Genomic DNA, 12,297 nt, shown 5'->3' on the forward strand with positions numbered 1-12,297 from the left:
GGCACTTAACAAGGTTCCGCACGGTAGGTTGCTCTAGAAGGTTAGTTTTAATTTTAGATATATAGCATGAAAACAGGCCCTTCAGCTCTACGCGTCCACACTGACCATTCACCGCCCATACACTAGTTCCATGTTATCCCACCTTTACGTCCTACACACTAGGGGAAATTTACAGAAGCCAATTAATCTACAAATCTGCACGTGTTTGGGATGTAGGAGGAAACACGTGTGGTCACAAGGAGAGCATGCAAACTCAGCACAGGCAGCAGCCAAGGTCGGGATCAAACCCAGTCCATGGTGCTGTGAGGCAGCAGCAGTTACTGCTGCGCCACTGTGCCACCTTGGATCGTAGGGGTTCCAGTGAGATACCTTTTCCATAATAACTTTAACATTTTAGTGTTGTGGTCACCATCTTTGAAATGTTCTCCTACTGACTCTTCCTCCCCATAATAGGCTATATTCCCAATGATTAGTATTGCCCATCTATGTACTCAGTCAAAAGTCTCTCCTTGACACACCAGAAAATTTCAATTATAAAGCCTTTCTCTTTAAGGAAATCCTGATTAGAATTGGTTAAAATCCACTATTATTATTACCATTTATTTTAACATTGCCCTATTTTGTCTATATACTTCGATCTCCCATTGACTGTTGGAGACCTGTTTGCATCCCCAGAAAAGTGATACCTTTTTTTTTTTGTTCCTGAGCTTTCACCAGACTGTCTCCTCTGCAGAACCTTCTTGGATATCTTCCCTCGGTGCAGTAAAGGACTCCTAGATTAATATTGTCATGTTACTTCTGGCAACTATCATCACATCTCTGAGGGAACTATATCCTATTTCCATGTGTAATTCACCTCCCTAGATTCATTAGCCTTGCATGTCAGAAGTCTTGATTTAAGAGTTGTAATTCAGCCTTGCATTCCTCCCATGTGCTTAGAGACTTAGATTTGCATTGTTTCTTGTCCCCTAGTGTACTCCTTTACCCGTGTCAAATTAGCATCATGTGACTGTTGTATTTCAAGTGTCAGTGAAATAGCAAAATGTGAGTAATTATTCAGAGTTAATTCATAGCGTTGCCTATTTTAGGTCAGAATGTTCAAAGATTAAGTTAGTATGTGACTTTCCAAATTAGCTTAAATTTCAACAAAAAGGAAACTGCAAAATAGAGTGAACTAGAGTAGGGGAAAATCTGATTTTTTTTTTCCCCCCTTCCCCACCCCAATTTTTAATTTGCTTTGTACTCTGCAACAGAGGAATCATGAATCACATTTTTCATGGTCAGTGGTATTGAAATGGCTTCTTTATTACATAAGTTGTCTGCTTGGAACTGTTCCACTATTTTGGATAACAGAATACTCCCTTAGGGATGGGTTTTAAAATTGAGATTGCACATTGGAATTCTGGGCAGGGGTTATATTGTGAATATTAACTTCATTTGTCTGCAGATAGATTAGGAACTGGTCAGTTCAAATTAATGAAACAATATATATTTGCAGATACGACCTAATCTGAGTTTTCCAGCACTAATTCATTCAGTTGTTTGTTCTGCATCTATCATTTTCTGCATGTTCCCTCTGCTGCCTCATTCATCTCCTCAAGACATCAGCAATAATTAACAAGCAGTTATCACCTCCTCCCCTTCCTTAACCCTCTAGCTGTCTCCTCCCACCCTCCCATCCGCCCGCCCTCGGGCTCCTCCCCTTTTCCTTCTTTCTTCCCCCCCCCCCCACCCCCCATCAGTCTGAAGAAGGGTTTCGGTCCGAAACGTCGCCTATTTCCTTCGCTCCATAGATGCTGCTGCACCCGCTGAGTTTCCCCAGCAATTTTGTGTACCTATCACCTTGACTTAGATGGCACCAGAAGATTTGTGCCACCTGGACAATCTTGTTCACCACCATCTTTTTTTTGTTCATCACCATTTCCCTTTTTACAATCAAAAACTGGGTTCTCATTTTTCTAGCTATAATGAAAGGTTAATGACCTGAAGTATTAACCATTTCTCTTTCCACAGATGCTGTCTGAAGTGCTGGGTATTTCCAGCTGTTTTTCAGTTTCCAGTATAATTTACATTTAGTGATACTTTATAATATGGTATAATTTATAATTTTGTCATCTGACCTCATTATATCCTACCTTTGTGATATCTACTTGATTGAAATCAGTGAATAGAATGAAGGAAAATGGTTCCCACTGCACTAGGTTATAATCCTGGTGATCATTCCAGAAGAATCTGCACTTCTAGCCAAGTAATGCAATTTACGAGATAGTGTAAAAGTGTATAATCTATGTAACATCATAAGAATTTAATTTGTATAGTTACAGCCCCATGAGATTTCAATTGCTCGTCCAAGATCAATCAAAACTTGTGCATTGATGACTATTAAAATCAATTTGACTCCCAAACTCTCAGCCTGATGCAGTTAGAATTGAAAACAGAAAGGTAAGAGGAGGGAGTGTAGATTTTCTCAGCTGTTTCAATGATCTACGATTTTCTGCTGAAAAAGTTTGGATGAGGATAAATGGGAAAAGGTTGGAGTAGAGCACAGGTATTAACATTGGTTGGGTCAAGTAGCCTGTTCACGTGCTGCTGTCTGTTATTGCACTGTGCACAGTAAAGTCCTAATAGCAATTTGACTGATTTTCTATTTACAGCAAAGGCTGCACTTTGAAATTAGATCATTGCTTGTGAAGAGGATTGAGATATCCTGAGATAATAAAAGTTGTAAAATAAAATGCGTCTTGCTATTCATTATTGACCAAATACAAATTGGGAGTTGCCAAGACACGGTTGTGGGTCAGCTTATGTAAAGTCACAAGATTTTATTTTTTTAAATGTCCCCAGCTTATTTCTTTTTGTGGCGCCAGCTATTAGAGCTGTTGCTTCAATGTGCCAGAGACATGGATTTAATCCGGACCTCTGTGCTGTTTTTTTTCATGGAGTTTGCACGTTCTCCATGTGACTGTATCAGTTTCTACCGATGCTCTGGTTTCTTTACACATCCCAAAGAAGTACAAGGTTATGGGCAAATTGGCCACTGTGAAGTGGCCCTTGTGTGTAAGTGAGCGGTGTTTGAGAATTTGGGTGGGAGGGGGAGAGAGATTAAAACAAATTGAAATGGGATTAACATAGAATTAATGTACACATTAGTGCATAAGTGTTATGTTCCATAACCCCTTACGTAAATCTGATCTAACGCAAGTCGTAATCACCTTAGAACTAGGTAGAAACTAAGAACTGCAGATGCTCGTGAATACACAAAATGATAAACAAGTGCGGGAGTAATTCAGCAGGTCAGGCAGCATCTCTGGAGAATATGGATGAATGACATTTCGGGTCAGGACCTTTCTTCAGACAGATTCAGTCTGCTGAGTTACTCCAGCATCTGCTCTGCACCAGCGAGCCTTTCGTCACCGGCTGCTACAACGTCTGGTTGATACGGCTGTTGTGGCTCACGTAGCCCCTGGCCGACAGCAGTTTCTTCAGGCCACTGCCACTGACAGGGCACACTTGGTCACTGTGAGGCTCCCTCCCCTCACGTGAGCTGTGGCTTCTTGTCAGCCATCATTTTCTCCCCTCTCCACTGCCGCTGCCAGGGCCGCCTCCTGTCATTTTGTTCACTGCTAGCTCTCCCCTCCGCCACCACCTCCTCTCCCGGAGTTGCTGACCTGTTCCAAGGTTGGCAAATCCACTGCTGACCGAAAGATGCAACAGCTGGTGTGAGGACCAAGCACATCCTTTTGGTGGCGGTGACCTTAAGAAAGCGTTGTCGGCCAAGTGCTACAACCGGAGTCGCAACAGCAGCTGCGTCAATCGGATGGCGCGGCAACTGGTGAAGAAAGGCTCACTGGTGCACCTTGTGGAAGATGTCAGTGACAGCTGGGAGTCCCTTTCCTCTGCCTCCCTCGTTCTAGCTCGCCTTCACAGTGTCACTGGAAGAGCAGCGAGTGTGAGCAACGCTCTTAAAGCTATGGAGCATGCGGAAATCCCCTGCCATCCTCCCGTTGCAATAACACCAGCCATTCAGGAAATTGATTTGTGCATTGTGAATTGTTTGCGTAAGTGCGAGTTTACGTAACTTGTATATTACGTAAGTCTGAGCTGAAGGACCTGTTTCTATGTTATGTCTCAGATGCTAAAGTGACAAGGCTTCCATTGAATGGAGGTGGATTATGTTAGAACACTCATAGCTACACCACAAGTGGGCAGGCAATGAACCAGGAGCGATAGCATAACTTATTTGAACTATTGGGGAACCAGCCATTAAAATTAATGGTAAAACATACAACACAACACATTACTATAGAACTTGTAATATATTTTGATGATTAATTTGACATTTTGTGTTGATTGTCATCACATCACAACCATTGTATGAAATTTAAGGCTTTTAGCTCTCTCCCCCTCTCCCAAATCGCACCAGCATTTTGTTCTTACCTAGCAAACAGCTAACAATGGCCTTTCCTTTATCATCATTACTTTTTTGCATATCTTTGATTCATTTGTTCTTTATCTCACTATATCACCCTATATCTCTCGTTTCCCTTTTCCCTGAAGGCTCTCGACCTGAAACATCACCCGTTGCTTCGCTCCAGAGATGCTGCCTGTCCCACTAAGTTACTCCAGCATTTTGTGTCAATCTTCAGTTTAAACCAGCATCTGCAGTTCGTTCCTACACAACGGCATGAAACTGTCCTACAAATAGAATTGACTGCCAACTTTACAGAGATTTAAATATTCACTGTCAGGTTAAAAAAACAGACATCTCAACCTGTTTATATCCTGTCAACTCAGCCCTGTAAACCTCAGTGAGATCACTTTTTCTATCCAAATCTTGATCTCTCTTCGGGAAACTCTGTCATCCAAGGAATCAGTGTAATTAATCTACGGAAATGTTCTCCAGTAATGAACATCCTTTGAAGCAGGAATAATGTTCTAAATGAAGTGTTACTGAAGACCTTTATCTTCAGGAAACAGCCTTTGGTTTTCCAAAGATTTAAAGACTGGTGTATTACAGACAGCTTGTTCTACGTGTATGCTTTCCGAATCTCGAATAAGCATATAAAACCCCTCTGCACTAACATTTAATAGTTACTCACTTTTGAAAAATGTATTTCTATTCTTCCTACTAGTGCTTAAACTTGCACTTTTCCCGTATTCCATCTTGTCCACTTGCTTAATCTATCGACATAGTTTTGTAGACTCTTTGTTGTTACTTCATTTCCACCAAGCTACACTACATAAGCAAAACTACACTAGATCTAAATCATTCATCTAAGCGGAATAGCAAAGCAGAGTTCAAATCTCTGGCATGCTATTAGTTATAGCTTGCCACATAAAAAGCACCAAACTCATCCTGTCCTTTATTTCAAGTCTGCTAATTATTTTTTTTTTAAATGACGCTACTTTTCCTTTTATGTGATAACTTCATGACTTTCAATAGTTCCCCATTATCTGGTCCTATTCTTAAATACTTTAAAATTCCCAAACACTGAGAAAACATTCCAAGTTTGTCCAACTTCTTTATAGCTAATACCTCCTAATCAAGGCAGCATTCTGGTAAACCTCTTCTGCACTCTCCAAAACTGTACATCCCTAAAATGGGATGAGCAGAACTGCACACAATACTCCAAATGTAGCCTCACCAAAGTTCTAGAAAACTGCAACATGATTTCCTGACGCTTGCACTCAATGTCCTAACCAATGTTGGCACGCATATCATATGTCTTTACCACTCTATCTACTTGAGTTGCTACTTTCGGGGAGCTTTGTACTGGAGCCCAAGATCCATCATACACCAATGATGTTCAGAGTCTTGCCATTAACTATAGTTTTTCCTTGCATTTGACCTCCCAAAGTGTAACAAACAGCTCGCATTTGCTTGTTTTAAACTCCAGTTCTCTGCCCATTTCTGTAGCTTAGAGTCATACGGTGTGGAAACAGGCCCTTAGGCCTGATTTGCCCACTCCCCCCTCAACATGCCCCATCTACACTAATCCCACTTTGGCTGCATTTGGCCCATATCGTTCTAAACATCCTATCCATGCACCTGTCCAAATGTCTTGTAAATCTATATCCCGCTGTTTGACATCCTTCCTCACTAATACACAACTCCATCAATTTTGGTGATCCTTGCAGAACTGCACTAGTCACAGGTGTCCACCACAATCCTTTGTCATCCATAAGTAAACCAGTTATGAATCCATATGATGGCTCCCATACATCTTTGGTAAATTTGTTTAATTCATTGGAATCCAATATGCTTTTGTTGAAAAACAAAAAGTATGGATGCTGAAAATCTTAAATAACATAACATAATGTGAGTGATACTTTACATGTCAGGCAACATCTGTGGAGAGATAAATAGATTACATATTAGATCAATAAGCAATAACAAAATGAAAGTAAACCAATAATTGAATGTTTCTGAGATTTCTATACTTCACCTTCAGGTCTTTCACCTTGATATAACAGCCAAGAAATTATCATTGCCTCTACTTCCTAGGGAGACTGAAGAAATTCAGCACAACTCCAATGACTCTTTCAAACGTCTATATATGCTCCATAGACAGCATACTGTCAGGTTGCATCACAGCTCGGCTGGAAACAATTCAGCCCAAGACCTCAACACATTGCAGAGAGTTTTGGATTTAGCCCAGTCCATCATACTGACCAGACTCCCCACCATTGAGTCCACCTACACTTCACTCCGCCTCAAAAGTAGTCAAAGTAATTAAAGACTTGCCCCACCCAGTCATTTTTCCTTCACTTTGCGCCTGTCTGGGAGAAGGACAGAGGCTTGAATGCACAACCATCAAACTCAGGAACAGCTTCTTTCCCACTGTTATCAGACCACTAAACACAGACCAGGTCCTTCCATAAGCTAGGGTACTGTCTGATTTACCTCTACCCCACTGTAGACATTGGACTTTGTCTATGGAACTAATGTGCTACAATGCTGAGAACTATATTCTGCTCTCTGTATCTTTCCCTTTGCCCTATCTAGTGTACTCAAATTTGACTTTATTGTATACTAGACCAAATAGGACCCGTTGGGTCCAGTCCCCTCAATGCACGGTTGCGGCATCACACACACACTGCGGTGTCACACACACACACACTAACCACCCCCTTGATATTACATTAATATTATTAATTCGCTCCTTTTACCCCAACCCCCACACACGCATAGCCCCCAACTCACAGGCATGGCTAGAGAGGGAGGGCAGAGAGAGAGGACCAGACCCGAGGACCCGACAGCTCGGTCACGTCCCCACAACAAGGGCAGAGAGAGGGACGTGGACTCAGTGAGCGGGGCGGGCTCGACTTACTCGCTCTTTCCGCGTCTTTTGGAGCGTGGGGGCGGGCAGAGTCTTGAATAATGGGGGGGGAGGGAGAGGTCAGGGGGGTAACGTCACTCGCAGGGCGAGGAAGAAGGGCACACAGAACCATTGTGATGTCATCAGCGAAAGACAGTCGTTTTTAAATTCAAAGTTTTGTCACATTTTTGAACATTTTCAGTAATTACTCGAGAAATAAAGCATAACATTTTCAGATAAGGCGATTTTGGACTCTACGGGAAAAATCTCTACCGGAATATGTAAAAGTTTTACCATTAGCACGTCGGTTTTTTCGATAAGATGTGATTATACACAAACACACAAATAAATACACATCCAAGATCAGACTTTTACGTATATAGATATGTACAATCTGATCTGTTTGGATAGCATGTAAAAAAAAGCTTTCACTGTCTCAGTACATGTGACAATAATAAACCTGAACCGGAATAAAAACATAATGAAAACATTGGACTGGCCAAGAATCATGATCTTCGGGACTTTCAGCCCTGAGAAGTGGCATCGAATCTGATCATAGGTGCCTTCAATGTGAAATTTTCATGGTTTTCTTGTGACAATCGGGGTTTTCTCGGGGACCTTGCATTGCAAAAATAAGCTGGCTATTAGGTTACCTTGCTTCTTGTAAATTGCCCGTACTCAAGGGACAGGAGGAGAATCAAGAAGTTGTTAGGGGCCTTTATGAGATAATAGATTATAGAGGAGTGAGGAAGGCGAATTAGAAGCTCTGAGAGCCTACGTGTACTTGAATGGGACAAATGGATATCTCCAATGTTGTAAAGAAATATGATATATAAATCAGAATTCACTCATTTCAATTTGCAGTGGTAAATTGTGAACTATCTGATCATTATGTTTTCATGTTAAATATCTTTTCCTTCCAGAAAATGAAATTCTTATTACTGCAGCAGAAGTACTTAGAATATCTGGAAGATGGCAAGGTTCTGGAAGCCCTTCAGGTCCTGCGTTGTGAACTGACTCCTTTGAAGTACAACACAGAGAGAATACACATCTTAAGTGGGTATGTAGGAGAATTGAGCAGAGAATTTTCACATGCAGATGTGAAAGGTTCCCAGCAAAACCTTTTTGACATATGTGTATTTGGATGATTTGGAATAGTTTTACGCCAGATGGGTAATTTGTGGTGCTCTGTGTTCTGTTTTGGTTGGTATAAATTATATTGGTGCCTGTGACAAATTTTATATGCTGGCCCATTAAACTATGGTGAATTGTTAGTGGTACCCTGATGGCTTCTAAAAACAATTTACATCCCTGTATTTTATCCTTTCAATTCCATCCTCAGATTCTTCATTACTTCGAATATAAAGAACAGTAGATTGGTGAATGTTTCTATTTTTCTGATTATCGTAGAAAATTAGTGAAACTGAAACTTAAGTTTGTTATTTTTAATCAATTCAGCCAATTTTCAATCAATTTGATTGAATATTTTGAGGAGGTAGTAAGTAGTCATGTTGGATTTTGACAAGATCTCACATGAAAAGTAAGTCAAAACGAAAAGGTTTGGGTGATCCAAGGTAGAGTGAATAGGAAATGATTTACAGTGTCCTCCATAATGTTTGGGACAAAGGCCCATCATTTATTTATTTGCCTCTGTAGTCCACAATTTGAGATTTGTAATAGAAAAAAATCACATGTGGTTAAAGTGCACATTGTCAGATTTTAAATAGTGGGTATTTTTATACATTTTGGTTTCACCATGTAGAAATTACAGCAACGTTTATACATAGTCCCCCCATTTCAGGACACCATAATGTTTGGGACACAGCAATGTCATGTAAATGAAAGTAGTCATGTTTAGTATTTTTGTTGCATATCCTTTGCATGCGATGACTGCTTGACGTCTGCGATTCATGGAGATCACCAGTTGCTCTTCAGCATATAAAAGGCATGCTCAATTGGGTTCAGATTGGGTGATTGACTTGGCCACTCAAGAATTGACGAATTTTTAGCTTTGAAAAACTTATTTGTTGCTTTAGCAGTATGTTTGGGATCATTGTCTTGCTGTAGAATGAACCGCCGGCCAATGAGTTTTGAGGCATTTGTTTGAACTTGAGCAGATAGGATGTGTCTATACACTTAAGAATTCATTATGCTACTACCATCAGCAGTTGTATCATCAATGAAGATAAGTGAACCAGTACCTTCAGCAGCCATACAAGCCCAGGCCATAACACCCCCACCACTGTGTTTCACAGATGAGGTGGTATGCTTTAGATCTTGGGCAGTTCCTTCTCTCCTCCATACTTTGCTCTTGCCATCACTCTGATATAAATTAATCTTCGTCTCATCTGTCCACAAGACCTTTTTTCAGAACTGTGGTTGCTCTTTTAAATACTTCTTGGCAAACTGTAACCTGGCAATCTTATTTTTGCGGCTAACCAATGGTTTGCATCTTGCAGTGTAGCCTCTGTATTTCTGTTCATGAAGGAGCTCACTGCCTGAGAGGGTGATAAGAATGGAAATCCTCATCGCATTTAGTTTAATTTAGATACGGTGCGGAAACAGGCCCTTCGGACCACCAGGTCCATACCGACCAACGATCTCCGCAGATTAGCACTATCCACACACACACTAAGGACAATTTACATTTATACCAAATCAATTAACCAACAAACCTGTACGTCTTTGGAGTGTCGGAGGAAACCAAAGATCTCTGAGAAAACTCACGGGGAGAACGTACAAACTCCGTACAGGCAAGCACCCGTAGTCAGGATCGAACCCGGGGGTCTGGCGCTGTTCAAAAGTACTTGATGTGCAATGCTACAGAAATTGGGAAATGAAATTAGGCTGTATTTTTCAAGTCGCGTTGATCTTGTTTTCTCATAAATTTTCTATGTTTAAGCTGGGTGATTATCAAATTTGAGGAGGTGGTAGAGGAGATATAAAAAGAAAAGAAAACTTCCTTAAGATGCTTCAAGATGAATCTAAAAATGAATCTAAAAATAGTCCTCAAGTGAGAAACAGATATGCACTCAGATATCTGAGCAAAAAAACAAGACAATTGTGCAAAAATATAATTAAGAAACAAATGCAAGTTTGTTGTACTCAAAGTGATGGTCTGTGGTGTTCTGTTGTTGCGGTATGATTAGAGTGTTGTGTGGGTTGGTTGAAGGACTAGTTGCTTCTGAACCTGATGGTGTGTGGTTTCAGGCTACTGTACTTCTTGCTCGAAGGTAGCAGCTAGAAGAGGGAATGGCCCAGTTGGTGGGGATCCTTGATGATTGATACCACCTGTTTGAAACAGCGCCTCTTGCAAATGCTTTTGATGAAAGGGAGGGCTGTATCATTTCCGGGCTGAATCTACCACTCTCTGTCGTCTTTTCTGTTACTGTCTATTGGAAATACCGTACCAGGACATGATATAACCAGTCAAGATGCTTTCTGCAGTACATCTGGAAATGTTTGTGATATATTTGGTGACATAGAGTTGTATGGCACAAAAACATGCCCTTCAGCCCAACTCATCCATGCCCCAAGATGCCCCATCTAAGCAAGTCCCATTTGTCTGCATTTGACCCATATTCCTCGAAACCTTTCCAATCTATGTATCTGTCTAAGTGTCTTATAAATATTATTATTGTACCTGCCTCAACTACTTCCTCTGACACCTCATTCCATATACGCAGCACCTCAGAGTGAAAAAAATTGTCGTCTGAAGAAGGATCCCAACCCAAAACTTTGTCGGCCATGTTTTCCATAGATGCTGCCTGACTGACCCGCTGAGTCACTCGAGCACTTTGTGTCTTATTTTGTAAACCAGCATCTACATTTTTTGGTGTCTGAAAAAGTTGTCCCTCAGGTTGCTATTAAATCATTTCCCTCTCACCTTAAACATATGTCCTCTGGTTCTTGATTTCTCTACCCTGGCTAAAAGACTCTGTGCGTTCACCCTATCAGTATCTCTCACGATTTATACACCCGCATCAGATCATCCCTTAGCTTCCTGCACTCCAAATAATAATGTCCTTGCTTGCCCAATCTCTCCCTATAGCTCATGCCCTCGAATCCTGGCAACATCCTCGTAAATCTTCTCTGCACTCTTTCCAATTTAATGACATGCTGAATCCCTTCAAACTTCTAAGAAAGTAGAGGCATTATTCTCCTTCTTTGTGATCTGGGCCCTGAGCCCAGGACAGATCATCCAAGATGTTAATTTGCAGCTAATTCTCTCCAACACCAACCCACCAATGAAAACTGAAGCACGATCTATTAACCCTTTCTAAAGTCAACAATTAGCTTCTTGGTCGTAGAGTCGGATGGTCTGAAGAAGGGTCTTGTCACCCATCCATTCTATCCAGAGATACTGCCTGTCCCGCTGAGTTACACAATCATTTTATGTCTATAATTAGTTCCTTGGTCTTTGACATTGAGCAGGAGTTGTTCTGGAACCAATCAACCAGATGTTCTATCTCTCTCTCCAGTTCAGTGACTGATCAGCGCCCGTGATTCAGCAAACAGTAATAGTGTCGTCGCCAAATTTATAGATGGCATTGGAGGTGTGCCTCGCCTCACAGTCACGGGTATAAAGAGAGCAGTTCAGGAAGCAAGTGTGTTGATGGTCAGTGAGAAAGAGATGTTGTAACCAAGCTGCCTGCACTGGTTGTGGTCTGCTGATGAAGTCAATAATGCAGTTGCAAAGGGAGATACAATCCCCAGATCTTGGAGCTTGGTGATGAGTTTGGAGAGGATGATAGTGTTGAACATCAAGCTGTAGTCAATGAGTTGTAGCCTAACGTGGGTTCCTGTTATCCAGATGGTGCAGAGCAGAGTGGCGAGCCAGTGAGATAGCATCTGTTTTTGGCCTGTTGTGACAATAGGCTAATTTAAGTCCATCTAGGTCATTTCTGAGTGAGAGTTGATATGTGCCATACCAATCTCAAATCACTTCATTACAGTGGATGCAAGTGCTAAAGCAATC

At 41.2% G+C, this 12,297-nt stretch overlaps 1 protein-coding gene across 3 annotated transcripts in view; it reads left to right on the forward strand.

Moving 5' to 3' along the window:
- Positions 1-12,297, forward strand: part of wdr26 (WD repeat domain 26) — a 71,125-nt gene that overhangs the window by 16,665 nt on the left and 42,163 nt on the right. For all 3 annotated transcript variants that reach the window (XR_004411969.1, XM_033020605.1, XM_033020606.1), the window contains exon 4: positions 8,243-8,379. Coding sequence is in view for 2 of the 3 variants with exons in the window: in XM_033020605.1 (XP_032876496.1) it covers positions 8,243-8,379 (137 nt within the window). In the remaining variant the exon portion in view is untranslated. The remainder of the gene's footprint in view (positions 1-8,242; positions 8,380-12,297) is intronic.

This window comes from Amblyraja radiata, chromosome 5 (genome assembly GCF_010909765.2).
Source record: "Amblyraja radiata isolate CabotCenter1 chromosome 5, sAmbRad1.1.pri, whole genome shotgun sequence".
NCBI classification, from domain to species: Eukaryota; Metazoa; Chordata; class Chondrichthyes; order Rajiformes; family Rajidae; genus Amblyraja; species Amblyraja radiata.